We start from the raw sequence: 26,597 nt of genomic DNA on the forward strand, positions 1-26,597 counted from the left end.
CCCCCCCCCCTTCTTTCATATCTTGTCTTTCCATGTTCCAGCAGTAGTAGGGAACAGTCTATGAGAATTTGTGTTCCTTTTCCCTTTGCTTACTCCTGAAGAGACCCATGATGTGACTTGCAGACTGAGCTACCTGAGCCTTGGTCTTGCCGCTTCATCAGCCCTGACATGGCATTGCCACGTGATCTTTTGGCTGCTGGGTTTGCACTTGGGATTGTGCTGCTTTGGGCTGGGGCTCTGTTTGGCAGTAAAGCTCAGTGCAGCCAGGTGAAACTAAAGCCACAACAAGCAGGTTCCCCTTGCACAATGCTTCCTCCGCTGATGAACAAGATGCAGGTGCGAATGGACAGCCTCCTGAGCGGGACCTGCCATCTGGTTTACCTCTGCATGGCAGGAGGCCAAGCCTAAAACTTCTGCAGTTTCTTAAGTGATGGCCACACAAAATAACCTCCTGGAGAAATGAGCTGGCTGAGCACAGGAACATACATCCCCTTGCTCTGAATGTCCTTACTTGTCCTCAGTTGCAGAATATCTTGCACCCATTTGCCGCGGTTCATAACACACCGAGGGCATTGATGTACAGCCAGCCAGGCGCATCACATCAGGGACGCTGTGTTCTGCTTTGGCAAAGTGGCTGTGGTGCTACGCAGGGCAGCACCCGGCCAGGCTTGTGAGGCAGCTCCCTCTCCTTGAGCTGTTCCTGGGGTCCTTTGCAGAGGGCTCTTGCACCCCGCTCCGAGCAACTGCACTACCAGCCTGATGCAGACAAACAGAGCTGGGTCACACAGGAAGCAGCAACACTTCATCAGCAACAATAAAATTTTTCTTGCTGGTGACCTACTTCCCTGTTTTTGAGTTTCCATGCTACCACAGGCCTTGCAGAACAGGTTCCCAGTGGGCAAGGCCAAATCTACAGTCAGTTCTCGGGCTGGTGGCTGACACAACGGCCCACTTCGTAGCTGGTAGAGAGGCACTGATGTGTGCTGCTGACGCTGCTCTCTGCCAGCATGTGCTGGTGGGCTGGCCAGGAGCCAGCAGCTGTGGCTTGCCTCCATGGGACTGACCTTCCATAACAAGGTCCTTTCTCATCTGTTAGCAGCTACCACATCACAACTGAGTTATCCGGACAGACATGATGGCAAGTGCTGCCACAGACACTGCAACTCAGTTTCTGAAAGCTACAGAAGAGTGTTTTTATGGTAGCGCTGAAGACCTTTATGGTGGGATTCATCTCTCCTGACTTTGTCAAAAGCTGATCTTGCTGTCTAGCCTTCTTTCACAGCTGTATCTGGAGTTCATTTCATCTCATACCTAAAGTAAGTATCTAAAATAGACCAGACAACTCCCTTTGGAAATTCTTTTTTCCTCCTCTGACTATAAAGAGAAACTAATTGAGTGGCTCATCTGGAAGTGTCTGCACTCATCCGTGCAGTGCTGCCTTGTAAGTGGATCCTACCATCTGTGTGCAACAATCACAAGAAGTGTCACACCCTCTATAAATAAACTTCTTTTTATTCAACTTTATATTTATTGAAGTGGTGATAGGATTTTTCTGGGTGTTTCATTTTGAGAACTGTGCCTCCTCTCCTGATAGACTGCAGGCATGCAGTTACTTCTCCAGTAGACTTCTGTTCTTCCACCTGGTTGCAAGCTGACAGCAATGACCCACTGCTAATGTCCATATATGTTTTTCCTCAAACTTTCCAGTATTGTCATAGTTAAAAGCAGTCCAAGTGCAGTTTATAATATATGTAAATTTCGAATTATCAGATGAAGCAAAGCCTGATTAATTCTAGTGATATTTTGGTGAATGTTTTTAAGCATTTTAAACATTTTTTAAAAATATAATAGTGAGGGTGTTAAGAACCAAAGTTAACTCTTCTTCACCTAAATAAAAGTATGAGAATGAATCAGTTTATCTGAATAGGTTTGATTGTTCTTCCTGTATTCTGAATTATTTTAAGAGAAAGTTTCAACATGTACATTCTTCCTTGGCTTAAAGCTAAACAATAAGTTAGTATTTAAAGACTAATGCAAGAACATAGTAATTAAAACCATTATAGAAAATAATATTTTCTGTGTTGCTTGTATTCTTACTAAATGGTAGAAATGAATTGTGCTTTGATTTGCTTACTGTATATCTGGTGACAGCATAGAGTCCTGCTGGCAAAATAGAAAAACTGAAACTTTAAATAAAGACCTATAATAAATCAGTAAATATATAATCATTACAGTAAAATTTGTAAAATCCTATCAAGCAAAATCCAATAGCAAGTGTGAATATGCTTATAAGCTTATAAAATGATTGCCTGCAGTTAACTACAAAGTTTCAGGGGAAAGTGAGAACTTGCATATTTATGGACTTAGCAAGTTTATTATTTCTTTTAGCTTTCATGACTAAATAATATATTTCCGTGGATTTCATTGAGTTAATTTAATCTTTAGCAAATCTCTTAATGTATTTTTATACAGGAAAAGATAATTAAGGCTTTTAATATAAACTTTGTCAAAGTTTGTATTTCAGGAGTTTACCTTTTGCTGAGTAAAAAGGGGATGGTGGGACAATGTTCTTTTCTTCCAGGGTTCCTGAAGTTATTTGAGTCATGAAACAGATTTTTGTTTTGTTTGGTTTGTTGTTTTTTTTTTTTTTTTTCTCTATATTTAGAAATCACTAGAATGGTTCTTCTGTAATTCAAGTTTCTGCCAAAGTGAGCACTATGCTGTTACATGCAAGCAGATGACCAAAAACTGTTTCTTGAGACTCTGTTAATAAGTCCTGGAATGATTTCTGGGTTAGAATCTTTCCTTGCACTGGAGAGTCCTGCTCTAGAGAAGACACAGATTAGGTGGATTTGCACACTGTACATGCCCTGTTAGATATGACAACAGATTTTCTACTTGTGGTTGGTTAGGACATGAGAGCTGGGCTAGCTGTAGGTAATGCACTCACTCTTTTTTGACCAATCTGAAGTCAACTTGGAGGGATGTCTGTGTCATCCCACATCTCCTATCGGCACCTGCAGAAACTGCTTGTGGTTGCGTTAAATAATCCTGATTTATAATAAGGAAGGGGTCTGATGGGAGGCTGTGATTTCCTGAGGGCATCCACTCCTCTCTAGGTCACCGTGAGGGTAGCCCTTCTGCACCTGTGCATTGGGGTTGAGGTGCAGAGGGCCCATACCAAAAACTGACAGATGCCACTATGCAATTCATCCCCTATGAGGTTCTAAGTCATCCCTTAGTATCTCTGCTGACCCTCATCAAAGGCACCGAGAAGTGCAAGTTACTAAGGCTGCAGGTAAGATGCTTGAAAAAACTGAGCCTCCTTCTGAGGACTTTTGTACGTGAGCCGAACCACTCCATGGCTGTTGGGTGGATGGTAGGGAGTCCTCTTGGGAGAGGTGCTTACAGCAGCTTTAGTGTTTAGACTTTAGGAAAGAAAAAAGAATGAAGAAAACAAGTTGTTCCTCCCAGGAGAGTCTGGCACCACCAGCATGCTGGCAAGTAGGCTGCCAAAGTAATGACAACACAAGAAACCTGCCTTCTTTTGCAAAGCTTTTGTACCAGTGATTGTGGGAAAGTTTTGCAATCACCATAAGAAGGAAATTCAAGGTTTAAAAAAATGCGGCAGAGTGCTCCACTCCTTGGAGTAGGCAGCACTTTTGCTGTGACGTTGGGCTGGCTTCAAGCCTGAAAGCCCCAGGGCACGGGAAAGAAACAGCCTGACACTGCAGTGACACAAAGTAAGTTCTCTCTCTCTGCCTCTTGCTGTCTTTCCCCTCCCTCTCTTCCTGCTTCTTTGCATTTGTTTGTTTGTTTCTTTGTTTAATTGTTAGATTCTAGTGCACGACAAACTAGGCTTTTTGTACATCTCAGCGTCACTAAGAGATTATGTAAAGTGCAAAGGTAAAATTCTGCAAATTAAATTTCTTTTTTAAAGGTTAAGCATTGTGGACAGTGGTATGTTTTATCCCTCTGTACAAAACCTATTCATTACCATTAATTAATTTTTTTAAATTGCCATAAATTAAATCTTGTATGATTTTTCTTGCATCATTTAATTTTAAATACCACTGGTGTCAATGTTTCACTGGTTTACTAAAGTTCAGATTTTTATAGAGTGGTTATGGAAAATGTTATTTTTTCATTAGGTGTAAGAGAAGTGTTTTTACAGCTTAACACATTCTATAAACTTAAGGTGCATTATTAGGCTGGCAGCATAACATTAAATATTGTGAAAAGAAAACCACGTCACTGATTTAAATACTGTTTATTTAACAGTCGTTTCACAAAGTTAATCATCAGCAAAATACAAATCAATAAGGAATGTATTTGCTTTAGAGAACTCTGTCGTTCAGCTCCCATCCTGTAAAGATTGAGGTGAATCTGAATTCACCATACTTTAATTATCTATAACTTCTTTTTCCAATGTTTTTTGTATTTTTGAGCTGCTGAGGTTGGTCTAAGGAAGGTTAGGTCCCTTTAGAAATTTCATATATGAATCACTGAAATATACATGTGTTTGCTTTTTATAGTCACTTTTGGTGGATCTTACTGGAGTAAGACTTGGAACTAAAAACTACAAAATTTAAATTAGAATGCTTGTTAGACACTAGTGCCTATTCACAATCATTAAGAATAACTTGGGGGGGGCTGTTGAGTTGCTAAGAGAATGTTGTCCTTTCTGGGCATGGGTGGACATTTCTCAGGGAGTCCAGGTTATTTCTGGGCATCTTGCTTGGGAGAACTGAGCTCTCCAGAGGGACAGAGCGAACTTTGTGGGTTAGCCAGGGACCGTGTCACTTACCACTCCTGCTGTCAAAAATCCCTCACGACACTTAAATGGCCTTCACTTATGGGTCAGCTGGCCTCTGGGGCCTGCAGGAGGGGAACTTTGAGAAATTCCAAGAAGAATTAAATAGAGTGGGATATCTAAGATCCCAGTGTCTTGAGGGGGGAACAGTTACAGGCCAATTTCTTGACCTATGTTCCTCTATATTCCTGTAATACATGTGCTAATGTATGGCAGAACTAACTAGTTGATTTCAGTACTACTGCAACATTTTTCCAACAAAGGAAATTGGCAATAGCTCTTTTTGACTTGACATCATTTCAGATCTCTCTGTCTTATCTGGTTTCCCCATATCACCTTAATCTACATCAACTGATGTAGCTAAGATGATTCCTTATATCAGAGCCAATTTTTAAATGGAAAACTTTGGCAGTCTCATTAAAATAGTTACATTTATCATCTTTTGAAAGACAGATAGATGTTGCAACTTGTGGAGACTTGTCAACTTAAAGATAGTAATTATTTGTTTCTTTTAATCAGTGACCCCCTTTCCCCTAATATATCTTTACCTACCTATTTTCTCCTCAGTCATCAGTTTTGGTCTGATTCTACAAACATTTGTCCAATAAATAATGTTACTTATAGGAATGTTGACAGAATGTTTTGGAGTAGTGTTCAATATTTCTTCAAATTCATAAATTACACAGAGAAAATCTTTGTAAGTATAACATAATATCAGGAAGCTACTGCGTCATACCAAAGTCCATTTAGCCCAGAACGGTGATAAAAAGTGTCTATCTACAAGACAATGTAAGAATTGGTTCTAGCATGGTGAAGATATTTCTCTGACATACTCTCCTAGCCTTCAGCTGCCTAAGGACTTTCCTTCTCTACAAAAATTTCTAAAAACTTTAAAAAACTTCAAAAAGTTTTGTCAGCAAGTTGTCTCTAAATTTTCCATCTATCCAAGAATGTCCTGAAGTCTTTTAGAAAGCAAATTTCACAAAGCAGGTGCACCAATCCTTAACTTATTACAATGACACTTTGAACACTCTTTAAAATCCTTCCTGAGAAAAGATGTCCATGTGTAGACATCTCAAGTAGTGTCTCATCATCTAGTATGTCTGAAAAAACATTGGAACCTTTATTCTTATGCAAATAATAGTTAATCACAGTGATATTCTCCAAACAGGAAGACCTACATATCAGATCTGGAGGAGCAAAACCATGGACAGGCCAATCACTACTGGCCAACTTAAAGACAAGTCACTCTTCCAGGACAGTGATGGCACCACAGTTCCTGCCAAGAACATATGCCATAGTTGTTCAAAGCTAAAGGTATGGAGAGGAGCCCTCACCACATATTTTCTCTGGAATGATGAAAATGACAAAATGAAGTGCTGTCAAAATTCAGTTAGTTCTGCATGACACTGTTTGACACTACATGTGTTGAAAACAACACTCTAGGTTGTGATTCCAAGCACATAGAAGTCAATAAATGTGTACAGAAGTTAAAAAGTGAGGCCATATTTTACTAACAAACAATTTAGAGGTGTGCTATAATCATAGTGATAGTCAGCTATATCTTTTTATCCATGTTTTTTTGGAACAGGAGGAGTATTAAGACATGTCACAATAATAAGACCAGTAATGAACAACTTTGTGCTGCAAGTTTTCCCTAAGGAAGGAAAGAACTAAACCAGTATGCGATAGAAATTTAGAAGGTGCACAGAGTCAATGTCAACTTTCTTTTTTGTTGCAGTAGAAGAGGATTTGGAGGCCATCCTGAAAGAGAAAGTAAAATGTTCTGTTTTAATGAAAATAACAGGAAGAATTTCTTCACATAGAAAACAAAACATTTCATTTTTGTGTTTCTTGAATAGGTTGCTCAGGCATCCAGACATGAAGAAAAAATAGTTGCTTTGCAAACTCAACTATTTTCTCTCTTCAGATATTTCTTGGAGCTCTAGCTTTTTCCTTTTTTGCCAAAGGATTTTCTGGAAGCTACATGAAGAGCATGTCCAGTCAAATTGAAAGGAGATTTGAAATCTCATCATCAATTGTTGGCATTATTGATGGCAGCTTTGAGATAGGTATGTGTCCTTTCTTTGAAAGTGGATAAATAATGCTTCTTAATAAATTTTTCCATTAAAAATAATCTCTTTTTGTAATCTCACTGGTTCTTTCTCCTGTTGATGCAGGTAACTTAATGGTAATGGTGTTGGTAAGCTACCTTGGACCAAGAGTTCATCGACCAAAAGTAATTGCTGTTGGATGTCTCATCATGTCCTTAGGAGCATTTTTGTCAGTGATGCCTCAGTTCCTAATGGGACGGTAAATATTGAGAGTTTTCACATTGTGCACTAATTGAACTTGACCACATGAAGTGCTTTTTAATCATACACGTGAGTTAAAAGCTTGATAATAGTAGTTACTTCCAGATAACAGGAAGGTTTCAATAGGTGGAATTTTTAGTACTGAATTTCTGATACCCTCTCTGAAAGCTCATCTCTTTCTGTGGGTAAGTAAGAGAGAAACCTCAGGTTTCTACTGAACTTATATATCTTTAAGGATAAAGTGGGTTGAATTTTTCACCTGGATGGATATATATGGATGTGTGTGTTTTTTTAGCTGTTCTCCTTTTTTCATACTTAAATGAACTGTAATGAGATCTTGATGGAAGAGGTTTCTTTCTCCAGCTATTCATGCTAAGCTCTTTAAAGTTATGAAGATTTTGTATCTATATCTACTGAACTCAGGGAGAGTTAAATATCTAAATAAACCTTCTCATCTAAGCTTTAGTGATTACATAATTGTCAGCAGCAGTTCATACCTCTCCAACCCTTCCGCATCCTTACTGAATAGTAGTTGAAAATAAAAGCCTTCTGTCCCTCAAAAATTAAAATTTATTTGTGCATCTTCTTTAGTTCCAAGACAAATACCTGTTATAAGGATGATATGGAAGGAATTATATCTAGGGACCATGATATGGAAAGTGGCTACAGTCACTACTCATCTTGAGATCCTGTGCTGCAGGGGATAGCAGAGACCAGAAGCAGAGCTATGGAAATCTCTGATTCAACCCAAACTCACAGCCAAGTTCTGAAGATTACCAGTTCATCACAACACTGAGCAAAACCCAGTGGCCATGGGGACCTCACTATCACCCATCACAATATTAAAGGTTGCCACTTGATTGCACAGTTGGTTGGAATATCTGCTCTCCATTTATCCCAATTTAGCCCAAATGTACTCAAGGTGGCTTAAATTTTCTTAGCAGGTTTGCTGAAGCAGCTGGCTGCCTAAATATAGACAAAGTGGCACATGTGTTTTGCAGCCTGTGTTAATCTTTTTATAGGCACAGATAGGTTACTATTAGATCCTTAGCTAGCTGATTTTAATCTAGAACAGAAACGTCTAGTTACACATCTGTCACATAGGCAAGAAACCGGTACCAGTATGGAAAAACATCAGCACTGTTGTCTGTAGGCAGATGTGGATGGACTCTGCCTCTGTCCTTCAGTCTAAAGAATGATCTCTAAATCCCTGGAATCAGCTTTTTTGCTCTTTAGCTTAAGAAAATTTTGGGGTTAGAATGGTCAGAGCATTCTGAAAAAAAGAATGAACTATCTTTTTGGGTTTTTAAGCAAAAGCACTGGAAATGTGTTGCCCCTGTGCTTTTCCTGCATGTAACAGGAATGAACATGTATGAACACAAGGCTCACACACTTCCTGCAAAGCAGAGTCCTTCATGTGTCAGTTATATTTTGAATAGTTGTTTTCCAGTTATAATTATGAAAGGATAACTGTTACTGTGGACAACATCTCTACGAGTGTATCAGCTTGCTCCCCAGCAGCATCTGAAGCCCATCCATTCACAGATGCTACAGAAACACCCAGAGCAATGAAAACTTTAGGTAAGCAAAAGCTCTGATGCTGGGTTTCCTTCTTCTGCTTGTTCCTGTTTTATACACCCTCTTCTACTGGAAAGCAGTAAAACCCCTATTAGAAACCATGATATGTACAAACTCACCTGATAATGATTGTGAAAAAACGTATTTTATGTTATTTTTCTGTTGCAATAAAGTATTGTCAGAATTATGTTCAAGGAAATGTAAATGTTTATGGCCCACAGGATGTGAGAAAACAACAAATTCCTATCTGTGGCTCTTTGTGTTGATGGGGAACCTTTTACGTGGAATTGGGGAAGCACCAGTTATGCCACTGGGGGTTTCATATATTGATGATTTTTCTAAAGAAGAAAACTCAGCATTTTACATAGGTAATATGCAAATAAGTGATTTTTATGCTAACTGTTATTTAACATTTCTGTAGCCAGGCAAATACTCACCAAAAAAAAAAAAAAAAAAAATCTGTCTGCTCTATTCTGGATAATTTTGAGTTGTACAGAGACAAAAAACCAATGCAGAAGAGATCTCATGTTTATTTTCAAAGGATATTTCCCAGATGTTCCTTTTGCTTTCCCCAAGTGACCTCTGCTACATGTGCCAGTTTTTTCTTTGATGAAGAGAAGTGTGATCAAATACTTGTTACTCCAGTGAGAAGTCATATCTATCTTATCTGGCATTTCATCTTCAGTATCACAGTTTCAGAGGATAAAATTCCTCCTAGTTAAGAGAATGACCCTTAATGTAAGGATCAGTAATGTAATCACAATAATGTAAATGTGTTTCAGAAGCTTTTACCTGAATTTTACCTGTCTTTTTGAATTTTACATGCAGCACACTTTCATTTAAGCTTTTTAGTCACTAGTTACAGAAGGAAAACCCACAGCCTTGTCAGGGTGTTGTAATAAATCCCTTCTAACTGGGATTTTGTTGTTTTGATGGAAGATAGCCTATTGCCCAAGACAGAAGGACTTACACCCAAGCTAATTAGTTTATTGACAAACATTTAATAGCATGGAATGTTTGTGTGGCTGAGGGAGGTCAAAATTGCTGCCTGATGTACACTTGGTGAAGTTGAACTGGTCATAAAGATAGTAAGACAGTTTCAGGAAGAGTTCAGTGCGTAATGCTACAAGGTAAAGCTCTTGCAGATGTTTTCATTTGGGGATGAGGAATTTTGCAGGTTGAAGGAAACAGAAGTATTGTGAAAGGAGCTGACAAAAACAAAAGTTCCACTCAGCAGTTATCCAAAATATTTGTAATCACCTCTGAGCCTCTGATTAAAGGTATTTTAAAAAGTTCAGCTGAATTTTTTTCTTGTCAGAATCTGATGTGGGAGAAATTGCGAGAAGTTGGGGACTATTGGGGAAATAAGATTAAAAATATAAAATAGACACAGAGAATGGTATGGATTCAATCAAAATGCAAATTTTGGGGGGTCTTTTTATCAGTTGACTGAATCAATTTATGATCAATGTTTTTGTAAAAAAAAAAAAAAAAAAAAGTCCTAGAATAAAAAGGTCAGTTAAACCTTGCTGATGAATATTTACCTTGTTACTTAACCGTTAACAAGATCATGTTACTTAACCATTAACAAGAAGTTTCACTTTCCTGCCTCTCCTTTTTCTCCTGCCCTTAGACATTTTGTTGTGTAAGAACATAAATTATTTTGTGACAGAGACAGCTTTTTATTAAATGGCAATAGAATGCATTAAAATCTTTTTGGCAGAGTTATAGTGCAAATGATAATTGACAGTAATAAAACCTGAGTTACCATAGGAAGGAACAGCAAAGGGAAAATTTGCATTTTTGTTAAGCTGTCTTACACAATTTAGTAGAGGGTGGTAGCTTTTCTGTAGAACTCTGTGAGAGAGGAAATTGATGATTTTTTTTTTTTTTCCAGGAAATTCTATAGTTTTTAGACTGAGTTTTACAGAGCCTTTGTAATTTATATAGTTCTACCAGGCTATTGACATGGTCCTGAGGTGGTACAATGCACTATACACCATATACAGTCCTAAAAAGCTCTTCTGCATATGGTCACTGCTCACTACTTACAGTCCTAAGGTATAATGATCTGGCCCTCTGTGTCTATATGCAATTGGTATTTGTCAAGAGACAGGAATATCAGGATCTCGGTGGTTTGCTTTGTTCTGAGAGGGGATTTTGGTGGAGTGACCTTTGGGGCCAGCTGCTCTGACTGAGATTATTTCATAAATACTCGCCCACACTAAGTGCCTAATTTATTTCGGTATTTTACGGTCTTCAGATGTTTCACTTCTGTTTAGGTGCATATAGAAAAGTTTCAAACATACATGTGAGTATTTCACCTATACTAATAAGCTTTCAATAGCCCATTTTAAAAATGAATTCCTTATTTTATTTGGAACTGAATGTGGACATGGTTAGTTAATGGAGTAGTCATTAGACTTATCATGTAAGAGGAATAATAGGAGAATTAAAGACATTCAGTGAGGAGTACTTCACTTCCATGGATTTCTCACCAAAGCAGAGGCTTTGAATGAATGAAATTTCATCACTGTGTTGAGTATTAGCAAATAAGCTTGTGTCTGTTGAATCTATGGCTTCAATAGAAACATATCTGAGGCCAACTTATGTTGTAAACTTTGATACCTGTTACATGCTACATTACTCATGAATACAAGGGCTTGGCTGAGCTGTATAAATATGCAGAAGCTGATTAACTGATAAGTCTGCATGATTTATTGTTTGTGGTGTAGTCTGTTTACTAATTACAAAGAATAAATATTACAAAGGAAAAATATGCTAGGAAAATATCACAGTGAACTTATTTGGTTTTGTTTTACCACAATACAAGCATATTATCCTAGTGAAGTTATTGAATTTAAAGGGTATGCAAGTGTGAAATTTAATTTTAAAAGTATACATATGCAAAATTATTGCACATATGCTTCTCAGCTTATCTGATAGCTTATGGTATCTTAAAGAAATATACTACATACAATATACAAGGCCATTGGAATGTGTGTGCTGTTTTTTATCCCTCTATTTGAGAAAGTTGCCACTGAGAATTTTAACTTTGGAAATGAGCTTGCATGGTTCTGAATAGTAAATTCTGCTTTAGAATTACTAAAGAGCTAACTCCTGGCTTCTACTGTCCAAATCCTGACTCTGCAGAAGTCAGTCATTTTGGAAGCATCAGAATTTAATCTAAAAGGCCAGGTCTTTTTTTTAAGGAATATGAGACAACTAAATGAAAGCAATATGCAATTGGATCAATGAAGCAAATTGTTAAATTGTGCTGTAAGAATTTATCATAAGGTGAGAAGAAGATCATAAGATGAGCAATCACTATATTTAGAAGAGAATTTGCAAAACAAACAGGATAAAAATGTCTGCAGTTGAACAACACAGTAGGATTTACAGAGCATAATACTGAATGTGGGCACTTGGTTAAGAATTCCTTTTTTTTGCTATTAGAATTAAGCCTTCTGAAACCTCAAACAGCTCCCAGGTGGCAGTTCCATGCTAGAATTCAGAAATCTGAATCACTGAACTTTTTTTTTTTTTTTAACTGTTACCTCCCCACAACTAAACTTGAGAGATCAACAAAAGTGTCAAGGGAATGTGAGGAATTATGCTTGAATTATTTTTTGAATATTTTTATTTTATGTTGATTACCAGCAGTGGTCATCAAAATCAATTGTGCTGTATTTACATACCCAATCATCAAAATGCAGTCCTAGCTTGCTAGGTTTTTGCTAGCCTTCACAGCTTATTATTATAATTTGCTCCTAGGGGCATCCCACTTCTGATCCCATGTTATCTCCTTTGTAATCAGAGACAGACAGAGGGGGAAATGGAAGCCCTGGTGATGCCAGTAGCAAAACTGAAAGCTACTTTTAAAGAAGTCATTACTTGATCACTAGATTTCCTGACTTTTTTTTTTTTTTTTTTTTTTTTTTTTTTTTTTTTTTTTTACAGCTGCATGAGTACATATTAACGTAACAGCTGATTTGCTCATTCTGGTGCTGAATCAACGCAGATACTATCTAACGAACTTTGATCACATACAGGGACACTTATATCTCCTTGTTGCCTACTGAAAATATTCTCAGGGTCTCTTATCTAATTCCATGTCCACGTACTTTTATTATCCCTGCCATCCTAATGTGACTCCAAACTGCAAAGATGTATCTTCTTATATGCATATCATCAAATCAACTACTGCTACTTAAAATTAAAATAGGGATCTGAACACACAGTACAGGGAAAATTCCTGACTTCTGCAATCACAGAACGTCATGGAAGTTGTAAATAGAGTTGCAAGTAGAGTTATGATGCCTCCACTGGGCCTAGAGTTTTATGTTCATTTTTAAATGCCACAGGCTGAACAATGCAACTACAAGAATTCAAGGAGGGAATTAGGGAGGGAGAGGTATAAAAATAATTGCAATATTATTCTCTTTCTTCCTATTCCTTCCAAGACACCAATCTTGTCGATGAAATGAATGCGGGACTCCACCTGAGACTGTGCTTGCTTCAACAAAGCCTTGTGCGGGTGAAAGAGCCTGCTTCCACATCACAGCTAGCACATTGGCAGCTTACAGCTTATTTTCTTGCTGCTCAGAGGCTTCCCACTAGACATCCTCTAACAGCCTGTGTCCCTCTTCTGTCTCCTCCTCCCTCTCTCCTTTGCTTGCCCTCAGAGAAGAAGGCATGCTTGTCTGCACAGCATTTTGCTCACTCTTCTCTGCTGGTTCCCTTCTCTTACAGGCCTTGTGAGATCCTCGGGAATGTTTGGGCCAACCCTGGGCTTCCTGCTTGGATCTTTCTGTGCCAGTGTCTGGGTTGACATTGGTCTTGTGGATATTGGTAAGAGACTGTGGAGTGGTACATTAACTGAGAAGATGGCTGTGTATAGGAACCTGCATACCAACAGGCATTTTCTCAGTTTGCTACTCACAAAAGGAGGCTCTCTAGAGAGTTTTTCCTCCTCAAAAGCTGGTGTTACTTACATTTTAATATCTGCAGTGTTGTAGTGTGACTGAAATATCCCTTGATGGAAGACCCCTGTCCCCACTGCAGAAAAATTTTGCACCTCTTTTTATGCTTGTGCACACACTTGTTATGCCTTGCTGAGAACAAATGAGCAAATGAAAGGCTATCCCCATGTTAAGGGAAAAGTAAAAGGCTCATGGACACTTTTAACACTTGGGAAAAATTATGTTATTTTAAAAGCATGCAGTAAAGATTCATATGAAAACTCATTTCATTGTTCAAATCACTTTCAAGTCTCTAATCCCAGGGAAAGTTTTAGAAAATTCAAGGAAAAACTATTGAGTTTGGGGATAGAAAAAGGAGCAGACAGTAGAAAATTGAGAAAGTTCTTTTTGGATGGTGAAGGGCCCTTTTCTGTCACTCATTACAACAGAAAATGCTGGAAGATTGTGACAAGAAAATGCCACCATGGGTCTAAATGGAGACATCTATTTTTGACTACATGGGATGGATTTGATACAAGCTGCATTTCAGTTCTTTGTATGAACCACCTCTGTTGTGGTCTTTAAATAATATATATAAGGATACCTATAGTAAGTTTAATTGTTTTGCATGTTATTTAATCTATTTTCCTGTTTTTCTGTATTTTATAGATGCTATCAGCATAAATCCTAAGGATACTCGTTGGGTTGGTGCCTGGTGGCTTGGACTGCTTATCTGTGGAGCAGTCAACTTCATTGCTTCATTGCCTTTCTGGTTTTTGCCTTACTCCTTACCCAAAGAAGGAGAGAATGAAAACCTGAAGATTAGTCATTTGCCTGTTCAAGATGACTGTAAAGTAGACCCCCCAGCTCAGCCACAGTTAATGTTCTCAGAGGCAGTAAAAGGTGAAAGATTATTTCCCAAATGTTTGCATGTGAATTCTCTCTCATGGGTTTGTTCTGAGCTGTGCATAGATTTGCACAACCCTCAGCAAAATGCACATTTCTGCAGTGCAAATTATGGACAAAAATGGTCTCTTTAATTTGCAGTATTATAATTACATGTTGAAAATGTGTTTCAGTCATCTCCTTATGTCAGACAGCTGGAAAAATCTCATGCTTTGAGCAACAGAGATTCTCAGTTCAACACTGTAGCTGGCATATGACGTATTACAGCTATAATACTACGAATATGAAGGAAGAGGGGGGACAACATCCCACTCCTCATTAATGACCAATCCACAGGTAGCAGATTACTGTTTCACTGAGACCAACATATGGGATTGAAACATGGGGCTAAATACTACATTAGCTGTTGGAAGGATTTCACTGGATTCACAGCTCCTTTGTATGAGCTCAGTGATGCTATATTAACCTCATATAGGTAATATCAGACCCATTTCTGGACTCCCCCAAGGGTTTTGTTTGTATCTATGTATGCATGTGCACCCCTTAGTGGCTATGGAAAATGTATTTTGAACTCTCATCTTTCAGGCAAGTCTGCCAACAGCCAGATTACAGGCTAAATGCAGGCTTTTGTCTTCACTTTAATTTTATGGATTTAGATACTGTAATCAAGGGTCTCAGGAAAGGTTCCAGTCTTTTGCTTGGTCAGGTGCTTCCTTTCTGTGAATATCAGCCTCGTGTGGTGCTCTTGTGTGGTTTGTGAAGGCTCCTGCTTTAGGCACCAAACTTTTCACTTGGTGCATTATAGAGTCTTGATGCTCCTCTAAGGACACTCTCCTGTACAGTCATTGAGAGTCAGGTTGCAAGCCTTAGTGCCTTTGATGAAAACACCTGTGTCACACACAAGAACATATGAGATTTTGAATTTCCAGTTCAGCATCCACTGTGCCATTCACCCTTGCTGTTCCTGTAAGTCATGTGTTGGCAATGAGGAAAACTCTCACTTGAGCAAGCATGTTTTGATAGGCAAAGAATTATAACCTGCAATACAGCCAGTAATTAAATCAGTGTTAGTTTTATCGTCTAAATGATGTCAAAACAACTCTCCTCTGTGTTTAGCAGGGTGTACAGCATATACTTCTCCATTACAGATTTCTTCCCAGCTCTCAAGAAGCTGTTTGGAAATCCAGTTTTCCTGGTGTACATCTTCCTCACAATTCTGCAGTACAATTCTCTTGTTGGGTTGATAACCTATGAGACAAAGTTTATGGAGCAGCAATTTAATGTATCAGTGGCAAGAGCCATCTTTCTAATTGGTAGGTACCTGTCCTTTTAAATTCTAGTGTCAAAGAGGAAGCTTTTCTTTGTTATTTTGCCTTATTTTTAGGAGGAGCTTCTGTGAACTTTTTTGGTTGAAAAAAGGATGTAGGAGTTTATTAATTTTCCTACTGTACTTTGAAAATGGATGTTAATTTTAGTGTTATTTTTCCTGGTGTTCCTAATTTAGTGAGCTAGACAATTATAAGAACTGTGTGGAATTTCTTTTTTTTTTTTTTTTTTTTTTTTTTTTTTTTTTTTCAGAGTAAGATTTAGGTTATGTATGTGTCATTTTGTGAAACATAAACCACACATAAACTGCAAGTAACAACCAGAAGAAAAAAAACATTTAATTTAGAAAATGTCTAATGCAATGTGTGATTTTCCTTTTCAGAATAACATCTCAGTATAAATGTTCTTCCACTTTGAATTACAAATACAAATTTTATAAGCAATAAGAAACCAAAATGTTAAATTTTAAGTAATTTCATTCAGATCAAACCTCTTTTTCTGTTTGTCATTTCTCTCAAAAATAAGTTCTTTATAGAGTTCTACAAAAAAAAGAATGCTAAAATTACATTAATCTCACAGTGATTAATATGTTCTCATAACCTGGCAAGAGAACCAGGGTATTTGAGGTCATTGCAGAACTGATATTCCATTACTCTAACCTGAAGGCACCCTGCTTTGCTGCAGGTCAGGTACAAATAGGGGAAGAACTTTCTTTTTCCTGTCTTTTTTTGGATGCAGGGAAAGACTCACAAAACAAGATGGCCAGAAAATCCAACTAAACAAAAAAACACACACAGAAATGCAAACCCAAATAAAACCTTGTAAAAGCTCTCTATTTACCATGTAAATATTGGGGCTGAAGTTTGTGAAATGCTGAACAGATTCAATCTAAACACTATATTTCCATGATTCACTCTCAGAGAAAAATGGGATCCAATGCAAAACCAGGTGCTGTTTCCTTTCATGTTACATTTTAGAGATTTTTTTTTTGTAGCTTTCAGTAAATTTAATGTCTTATTTTAGATGAAAAAGTGCCTGTGAGCTGACATTTATCTCATTTAACCCAGTTTCTGATGGGCACTTGTATAGGTTTCATTATACGATTATACATACAAACAACAGTATAATAAAAAGGTAGGAAATATTAAGGAACTAAGTTTTTTAAAGTCATAACATGACTTGAAAGAAAATGAGAAAGTAAGCCAAATTACTTAAAGGTAATAAAAAGTCTTAGAATCCAAGGATCAGTCCAAAAATAGGTCAATATCTGATATTTTGGAAACTACTAAAACCAGATATTTATTCTAAAAAGGGTCAGTGCAAGTGACAGCAGTTAAAATTTTTATACCTTGTATTTGCAGGTGTGATACTTTTACCCATCACGATCCTGGGGATGTTTCTAGGAGGCTTTCTGATCAAGAAATTCAAGCTTCACATAACTGAAATGACAAAGTTTGCATGCATCACCTTTATAGTAGCATATTTTTTAAACCTCTTGTACTTTACATGCAGTTGTGAGGTGCTCCAGGTGGCTGGTTTGACTGCCCCCTACTCTGGGTTTGTATCTTCTGGGTTTATGTTGGTTGTGTCATTTGTCACCGTTGCTTCCTGTCCTGAGCAGAACATTGTGCGTGCACCTCTATTCCTCTACTCTCAAACTAATCTGGTTTGTAACCTCATCTGGGCTACAAACCTTCTACTCTAGAAAACATTTTGATTTGAATTTGGATGAGTTCTGAAATGTGTTGATTTACTGTAGCGTATTCCTATATACTTTTGCATGTGTCTGTCTAAGGACAACAAATTTTTGTTGAAATTGACCTGTATTAGGTCATCTGCTAGTGTCAATCAGTGTGGTTTCGGCTAGAGTGGAGCTACTGTGATTCTATCATTTTAACTCTCCCTTGGCAGTGAGACACACAAGAAAATCCTAGGGTTTTTTTTTCAGGCTGAAATAATACCTAGTGTTGGGGATGGGCAGAATATCCCAATTTTGTTTTTCAAATTTAATTTGAATTGGATGTTTCTTTTTCTAAATTGTTTCTTCCTGGACATTGACAATATACCTTTGTATTCTGGAAAATTACTAATTATGATTAAATTTATCACAGGTAAGTTAAATTTTCTATTTCAAAGCTTTAATTTAAAGCCAGTCTCCTCCTACCATGTAGGAACTGGTATGTAAAAAAAGTGTTGAAAGTGTCTTCCCCATAGTGCCCCATCCTCTAGATCAGTAGTTATCAACTTGCATAGGGAGTTACCAGCCTCCCTTGGTACCTGGAGCTGCTGACCTGCCTGCATCTGATTTTTCAGCTGGGAGATAGAAAGTGGTTGTGTCAGGAGCACGTGCTGCCCAAACAGATGTTCCTCCCCTCCCTTCCCAGGACCACAGCCATGCTTTCTTGAGAACATTTTGATGACTAGCAGCCTACCACAATTGCCTACTGTTTAAATTAAGCTCAGTCTGGTCCAACACATTTCAAGGGATTTTAAAGGATTAAACTGAATGCGTCAGGGCTTGCTAGATTTTCAATTCAAACAGAAACTCAGTCCTGTGTTTCTTGAAACTGAGCCTATGTTCAGGGAAATATCCAGGTTGTCTTGGCAAATCTAACACCCAGTTCAACTTAGAGATTAGTTGCAAAAAAGATGTCAGAGGTTTGTGCAATGGAGATAACTCTGGTTGAGTGCAACATCTGATACCGTAAAGTGAATTAAAAATAAGCAGAAAGTTCAAGACAGCAAATACTAGAAGACCAATTGCAGTTTCTCCAAGAGAACTGAGACTGGAGAATTTATCATGTGGTAGAGTTGTTCTGGTTAAGTGACTCACATATGGTTTTACCCATTTAACAATTTGTAGTTTGAAGATGAGCAACAGCCTAATGAGGGCTAAAGTCCCCAGTTATTTTCTCTTCTAAAAGACTTAAGGGAAATGTGGCCTCCTTGAGGTGTGTTCTGGATTGAGGGGTGAGGAGAAAGAAAAGACAAATTTTGAATACTTTTTCCTTTATATTTTGAGTGCCTTCAATGCAGGCATGATTTGTAGATGGTGGACTCCTGACACTGTCTGAATATTGACCCCTGCTACCATGCCCTCAGAGTCACTGGCCACTTTTAAAATTCTCAATTCTAGTTGTCATCTGCTTAGTTTAACTCCTTGGTGGTTTATTTTGATGGTTCTTACAGAAATGTTAGTAAAAATGGAAGCTATGAAAGTCCATGATAACATAAAACAAGAAAAGAGATCTGATAAGAAATGGAGGTCAAGTCTGTCCCAGGTTCAGGGCTGCTGCTGCTGAATACGGTCTGAGCTGAGATGGAAGGTTCACTTCTCACTCAGACTCATGCAACTTTCATTGCTGCTAACTGGCTCTGGTCCAGTGAAAAAGTGTCAAGGACTTCTTGCTGCTGTAGTTTTATGTAGTTTTATATCACCACCTCTAACACCCAGATATAGCATGATCTCTACTGCTAGAGAAAAACATGGCCAGCCTACAGGTGATAAAGAGTTTTTAAGTATGATTTCCCTTTTCTTAGGTTGAGCTTTCAAATGAAAATTAATACCAAATATTCCCTCCCGGCCAAGAATACCTAGTTTATGAGTTCCACGCCTTTTCAGCAACAATCCATAAAAATGTTAATGCTTGATGAATAAAATTTGAGAGCTTTGGTTTAGCTGAAATTAGCTTAGTCTCCATATGACAACTTCACAGTCCATTGGATGGTAGCAGATACCTGTCTATGTTGATTGCTTCACTTTCTCCACATTTTTCCTGCCTACTCTGTGATATTTTGTTTGACTATATGATTTGACTAAATAATTCTTTATTTCTTTTCTTTTTTCTCCAGATTAAAACATCTTTCCAAAAACAGCTTCATGGCCAGTTGCAATGCTGACTGCAGCTGCAAGCTGGATCAGTGGGACCCTGTATGTGGGGATAATGGGATCACATACATGACAGCCTGCTTTGCAGGATGTAAATCATCAACTGGCACAGGAAAGAATATGGTAAATACATAGGTTGATAAAAGATTATTTTGTAAGACCTGTTGCAATAGGACAAGGGGAAATGCTTTTAAACTAAAAGAGCATATATTTAGACTAGCTATAAGGAAGACATATTTTATGAATGTGGTGAAACACTGAAGCAGGTTGCCCTGAGAGGCGGTAGATGCCCCATCCCTGGAAGTGTTCAAAGCCAGGTTGGATGGGTCTCTGAGAAACCTGATCTAGTTGAAGATGTCTGTGCTTGTTGCAGGGGGGTTGGACTAGGTGACCTTTAAAAGTCCCTTCCAATCCAAAATATTCTATGATTTTATGATTATGGATATAGCTCAATTTCTTCATCTGTTAATTTTCTGACTTTGTGATTAAGAAATCCAGTAGACACAAATGTTGATTCTGTACAGTTTAAATTTGTAGAAACTGAATGAGTGCGCAGTTGCAGGGAGGGTTTTAAAAAGAGTTGGGGTGAGGTAAGGAAAGACATGAGAACCTCAGACTCTTAACTTACATTTCTTCAATGCTTTTATTTCAATTTTTAAAAATTTATTTTCCTCTTAGAAAGATGACCATAAATTTGGCTACAAGTTTCTCAGCAGATCTCCTGCTGTCTAAGTACAATACAGCAAAGAGAGGTTTGCTTTAGAAGACTTTACTAGTCTGGTTGTTATACTAACAAATCCTATGGTGTCAACTCATGTGCAGCAGACATGCATAAAATTGTGAGTGTGGGTTTCACAAACTGTTACAGATCATACTGGAATTGCCTACTTTCCTGAGCTGCTGTAGGTCCCATAAATATACATCTGGTCATTTTGTTCAGTGTCTCAGCAGCAAAGCCTTTTCCAGGACTTCAAATAATCCTACCTGTGCAAGATCATTAAAACCAGTAGGTTTGCACAAGTGTGTGCAAATTGTCATGTCTTCTGGCAGAAGCAGAATTGTCTTCCTGTAACAATAGTGAAAAAGACAAGCAGTGTTTTCAGGCTTACATCCATATAACCCAGCAATATTCTCTTGCTTCACTTCATGGAAATTGGCTTTCAAACCCATGTCTCCTGCTAACTTCAAAGGCTATGAAACAGCCTATTCTCAATTCAGTGACAAATGCTGTTTTGGATACATAACAATAGATATGCATGATTGCGTTTTTGAGTTCACATTATATTTTTATTGTTACTCATCTGCTTCATAGAATTCCTGAGCAGAATGGCTGTAAAACAGTTCACATTATATTTTTATTGTTACTCATCTGCTTCATAGGATTCCTGAGCAGAATGGCTGGAAAACAGTTCACATCTGAATTTTATAGCTTTGACCCATTTTAAGCATACACAGAGCACCTTCTGTCCTAGCAATGGCATGACTGAAACTAGAGTCACAGTTGCTTTGTGTCTGTGGGGCAGCTCAGAGTGACTGGAGCATACCAATGAACTTGGCCATCCGTCTGCAAAGATGATTAGGGAGGTTCTTTTAGCATAAACAACAGCCTGCCTGTTACGGGGAGTGAAAAACCTAGCTATTAAAGTAGTTTTGTGCCATTGAATTCTGATAAATAAATTATTTTCATCTTCTCCTTTCAGGTGTTTCGCAATTGCAGCTGTGTGGAAGGACAAGGGCATGGGCTTGGCAATTCCTCTGCAGTCTTGGGACAATGCCAAAGAGAAAGCTGTACCAAAGCATTTCCCTATTTTTTAGCATTACAGACTACATGTGCATTTATTTTAGCCTTAGGAGGCACTCCTACATACATGATTATGTTTAGGTGAAGTACTTTACCTTACATTGACCATAAAGCTTGGGGAAAGGAAACAGAATATGGCATCAACTATTTCATTCCTACTGTGAGGGATGGCATGCTAATGAAATTGGGGCCCTGAGTCTTTGCCTGTATTCTGAAATCCATTTTTGTTCAGAGGCACAGCAAAATTCCTGTCTACCAATCTAATTCCAATTTAAGGCTGAGTAGATACTTTGGTGATGAAATAGGTGGGCCATATGCTGATCCTGAACATTAGTTTTCTCTTCAATGACAGGGATGGTTTTAACAAAACAATGAATTTGAAATAAGATACGGTGCTAAGCCACATCCAAGGTGACTATGCTGTTCACATTACTCAGAAAAAAAGACATTCACCTTTGTTAAGCATTGTTGCCTCAGAATGTTTTCTGTGTGGTGAGAAGTCTGATTCTCCCATTTTCTGTCAAGCTGTTAGAAACAGTACTACGTCAGCAGCAATATTTAAAATTTTTATTCATCTGGTTGTAAAACAGCAGTGCTGTTTTACACTCATAAGAAAAGACAATGTTCTGTGCCTTTCACATGGAAGTTTCTCTCCACTCATGCTCGTGGGTGAATTGCAATCTTCAGTAAACAGTGCACATGACTGGATAACTGTCGGCTAGGCTGCTGGTTCTGCAATATTTCTAAGTGCAGCCATTCTTACTGCATGCCTGGATTATGGACAAGGCTAACTTTGCTGGGCAGTTTTCAGAACACTAATGTGTATAATGAGAAGCCTTTCATGTTAGTGCTGAAAAGACAATATACTGATGTATAAGCTTCAGCTCAGGGAATAGGCTGGCATAGCAAGTCTCCCTCCTGCCCTGTTCCAGCTCAGTAGTCCCTTCTGCTTATTTTGTCAATTCTTCCAGTTAATCCAATGGACACAGGCTGTTTCTCCACCGATAGGAATGAGATGCTTTTGTAGCCAGGTAACTCACATTCGCTGTCTCTCTGTAAAATGCTGGAGGCGGAGGTGGGTTTTACCTTCATGTAGCTAGCAAGGACTGCACACCCTTGTTTCCTCTGTTCGCTATTGCACAGTACAGCCCTTCCTAAAGCAAGGCAGCTTCTTGAAGGTAATTTATGGATAAGAACTGGTTACTTTTAGTTGGTTCACTTTTAAGTTTTCCTGTGCATCCTCTCCCAAAAGTGTTTACAATCTGTTCTCCTTGGGTTCAAGATCAATTTCTGTAGATTCTCCCATTTATTTCAATGTGAGTTCATCCACTGAAGTCAGTGGAAGGAGGGTCTACATCTGAACTTGAACTCTGGTGAATGTTTTCAGTTAGGGTTTGAGTGAGCACAATAGGTAATTAGGTAAGCCACTTGCAATGAGGTACATGCAGATGTTCACAGGATGGCTATAGCTACATTATTCTACTGTTCCCCAAAACAATGTACTATTTTTGTTTCCTTTTTAGATCCGTTTCACCAGACCTGAAATCCTTTGCTGTTGGGATTGAAACTTTAGGTGGTAGAGTACTAGGTAAAGCTTCACTTCTTTGTGGGATTCAAATAGGTAGTCAAAGACATAGACCAAATTTAGCCAGTGCAGTGCCCTTGCTCCAGATGAGAACAAAATACAGTTTCCAGAAATTTTCTTTGTAAGGAGACTGTACATTTCAAAATGTTTGGAGGAGCTTGCTACATGTTTCCTGGTATGTAATTACATATTATGATTATCTCTTCAGAATTTTTTCTATGTGGCAAAGGAACAAAAATAGCTTTGTATTTTTTATTTTTTTTTTAAATTTGAGGTCACAACTACCTGAGCTTGAAATCCTTAACACCTATGCTCCCTTTTGCTGGCCATTTTTAACTTAGAACTACCATGTACTCTGCCTATTATTTTAATTCAAGTCTTCGGACATGTAGTATGCCCTGCCTCTAGCAAACCTTGCCTTACCTTCATTTGTTTGCTGATTTTTTGAAATCTTCCCCATGCAGACAAGCCCAAGCAGTCATTTGTCTCTCTCTCCTAATCTCCATATTTTATCTGAATGCTGCAGAGAATCAGTGTTGTGCTTTTATGAAAGTTTTCTTCACTAAACTGCACATTATCCCTGAAACAGCTTATTGATTATATTAAATCCTTATGACTGTCTATAAAAGGAATTCTGTCAGTACTACATAAGTAATACGCTTATTACCTAGTTGGTTTTGAGCAAGTGCTTAATTTCAGCCCTTTGCTAACTATTTTTAACGGCAAACTGTTGTGTGATACCTGAATAGATACATTGGTATACATAAATATTAATATCTCGTGGCACATAATTCCACACCAGGGACTGAAAAAGAAATATTGATTATATTATTTCTTTAAACAACAGAAATTATAATTCTAATAAAAATGCCATTGAAGTAGAATTAGTAACATCTCCCTCACTGAATATAATAATGCTAAAATCTTCCGTCCTTTCAACTCTCTTTAGGTTAAATATTTTTACAAATCTTGGAATCTCAAAGCTGGAGCTGGATGTTTAGTGCCTTTTTATGCAGCCATAATTCAGAAATCCAGAGATTCATTTCCTCATTTCTTTACCATGATATTAAATGCTGAGATCTTCATGTCTGAGATGATGTAATAAGAATTTTCTTTGTAGGAGGACTACCAGCCCCTATTTATTTTGGTGCCTTGATAGATGAGACCTGCTTGAAATGGGGGACAAAAAACTGTGGGGGATCTGGATCTTGCCGGGTATACGACACAAAAGCATTCAGGTAAGCTGAAATCTTCAGCAAGGGGTTGGGAATTTGGCTTCTGAGGCATCTTTGGGCACCAAGGACCATGCTATGCTTTGCCCATGACAATTGTCAATAGACTGATGAGGATATTAAAAGTACCAAAACTCCTTATTTTGTCTAGGTCTTAATAGACCAAATAAGCCAAATAATTTTGATTCAATCTGCAATATGATATTGTAGTACATTGCCTTACATCACCAGAGTTAGTTCCTTTATTGAAGCCTTAGTGCACTGAATAACTCTGCGACACTTTGGCTTTGTAGGAGACTGAAATACTGTGGAGTAAGTGTAACACTGAAGACGCTATTCCTCATCCCGCATTTCTCTACTTCCTAATGTATAAGACTCGTCCCAAAATCCACTTGGAGAGGAGACCTAAATGACTGGTGGTGCATGGAGAGCTTCAGCCAGCAGCACTGAGTGCTGCCCATGAGGGGCTGGGGGAAGGCTGGCACAGCTGGCAAAAAGCCCCAGTTTGATGCAGCTGCTCCCATCCCAGACCTAAAATGTTGACTGCTGAATGGGAGCACTCAGACAGGAGGCATTTCTGTTGGGAGTGCAGGACCTGATTAGAACCTGCCTGGGGCTACATATAATGAGATTACTTTCTGTCTGTTATTTGTCAAAATGTGGAGAAACACCTGGCTGAGAATATATGGTTTTGCCAAAACGTATTTGATATCTTACTTGGTTCCACTCAGAATTGACAAGCTTTATTAATATAATCATATTTTGTCACTTTTTTTTTTTTTTTTTTTTTTTTTTTTTTCCTAGAAATGTCTATCTTGGCCTCATTGCAGGACTACGAGCAGGATGCTGTCTCTTATACATAGTGCTCTCTGTTTTAATAATGAAACGCTTCAAACCAGATGGCAAAGAGATGACAGATATTCAAAATACAAAAAGATCAGCCATCAAAGAATTGGCTACTGCCAACAAAAATGAAATTCTTCCTGGTGCAAGAACCTCAGAGGAGAGTGAGGAAACTTGTATGTAAAAAAACCCAAGGTCTTTTAATAACTTTGTCTATGCTTTAGTTTTTCTAAGCAAACAGGAGTCTAATTACTGACTTCAACAGCTAATTTACATTTTGAGGATTCAGAAAAAATCTTTGAAACATTGACTTTTAATTTGCTTTATCTTCTCACTCACCTCATTTGAAACAATAGGGGGAAAAGGTCTTCAAAATTTTGGGGAACTCTCCCATCCTCTTGTTCTCAGTTCCTTTCTAGACCAACAGTAGGAATAGCCAAAATTTTTAAAGTGTCATAAATTTGATTATGATTGAAAAATTAAAAAGAAAAAATCCACAGTAATCTTTGTTTCCATTTTTCACAGACTTTATTTCAAGTCCTCTTTGTATTTATGTCCTACAGCTCTAAATGACCAGTGAAATTACTCTTGCCCAGTTGCTCTGATGGCCTTTGCTGTGTGGCTCATGACCAGGGCTCTTTGTTCCAGGCTGGATCCCATGGCCCATGCTCAGGTGAGAGCTCTAAGGCCATCAGTGAGCATCCTCTGAACACAACTTCACAGACTCTGGGATTTGGCTTGAAAACATTAAACAATCAAAATGGATTGAAAACGAAAGAAAGGGGTGTGTTAATTTTGCAACATATCCCAGTATTCTGCTTGAGTAAAATTCCTCTGGGCTGATGTAAGAAAGTGATAGGTGTTTAAGTTCCTTTGATCGGGGGTGGGGTGTGTGGTGTGCATTTTTATCCTAATGACTACTGCATTTATACCACATGTATGTAGATTTCCTTTCTTGTTTAAGGAACCTTCAGTAACCCTTGAATTATGGTGTTGAAAGCTTGCAGATTTGTATCTTCCCACAGACAGCCTAGCCCGGAGAATAAAGGATGCTTCCAACAGTCAGCACTGGGAAAAATAGTCTCTAAAAATACTTGATGTGTGATATTTCACTGACGTCTCTCATGATGTAGCTTTACAATGGGAGCAAACATGCCTACAAAGATCACTGCAGGTTTTTCCACCATCATCACAGCCATTTTGCTTTCTTTTCTGAAGGGTATCTGTGCTCCCTGCGGTCCTGTGCATAAGCCTACAACTAGGAAACAAGCTTTTTGTCCTAATCTTAAACTTCCTTGGGACATGGAAGAGAGCACTGCACTAATATGAAGAAAATCTGCCACCCTTT

General features: G+C 38.2%; 1 protein-coding gene across 9 annotated transcripts; it reads left to right on the forward strand.

Moving 5' to 3' along the window:
- The first annotated feature begins 941 nt into the window (after window positions 1–941).
- On the forward strand, window positions 942–26,597 carry LOC113489605 (solute carrier organic anion transporter family member 1C1-like). Of its 9 annotated transcripts, XR_003400074.1 has the most exons (17): window positions 3,406–3,743; window positions 5,985–6,130; window positions 6,744–6,885; window positions 6,994–7,126; window positions 8,579–8,709; window positions 8,928–9,074; window positions 13,459–13,557; window positions 14,337–14,570; window positions 15,722–15,886; window positions 17,261–17,456; window positions 19,752–19,911; window positions 21,489–21,670; window positions 23,113–23,177; window positions 24,295–24,412; window positions 25,211–25,444; window positions 25,813–25,922; window positions 26,468–26,597. XR_003400074.1 is itself a non-coding variant. In XM_026865534.1 (16 exons), exons 2-15 carry the CDS (start codon window positions 6,020–6,022, stop codon window positions 25,431–25,433), a joined length of 2,106 nt encoding a protein of 701 aa, XP_026721335.1. In that variant the 5' UTR covers window positions 3,406–3,743; window positions 5,985–6,019; the 3' UTR covers window positions 25,434–25,444; window positions 26,468–26,597. The 9 variants fall into 9 exon arrangements, 7 of the variants coding, with proteins under 7 accessions (XP_026721298.1, XP_026721318.1, XP_026721344.1 ...); XM_026865534.1 differs by lacking the exon at window positions 25,813–25,922; XM_026865527.1 differs by lacking the exon at window positions 26,468–26,597 and having other exon boundaries at window positions 25,813–26,457.

This window comes from Athene cunicularia (genome assembly GCF_003259725.1).
Source record: "Athene cunicularia isolate RWA chromosome 1 unlocalized genomic scaffold, athCun1 chr1_part2, whole genome shotgun sequence".
Taxonomy (NCBI): domain Eukaryota; kingdom Metazoa; phylum Chordata; class Aves; order Strigiformes; family Strigidae; genus Athene; species Athene cunicularia.

Bases quoted from the DNA above. Each gene is read 5' to 3' on its own strand.
- LOC113489605 (XM_026865497.1), top strand. From the start codon at position 6,020: ATGGACAGGCCAATCACTACTGGCCAACTTAAAGACAAGTCACTCTTC. The intron at 8,710-8,927 runs GTAAGCAAAAGC...TATGGCCCACAG, and splicing joins CAGAGCAATGAAAACTTTAG to GATGTGAGAAAACAACAAAT. The intron at 15,887-17,260 runs GTAGGTACCTGT...TTGTATTTGCAG, and splicing joins AAGAGCCATCTTTCTAATTG to GTGTGATACTTTTACCCATC.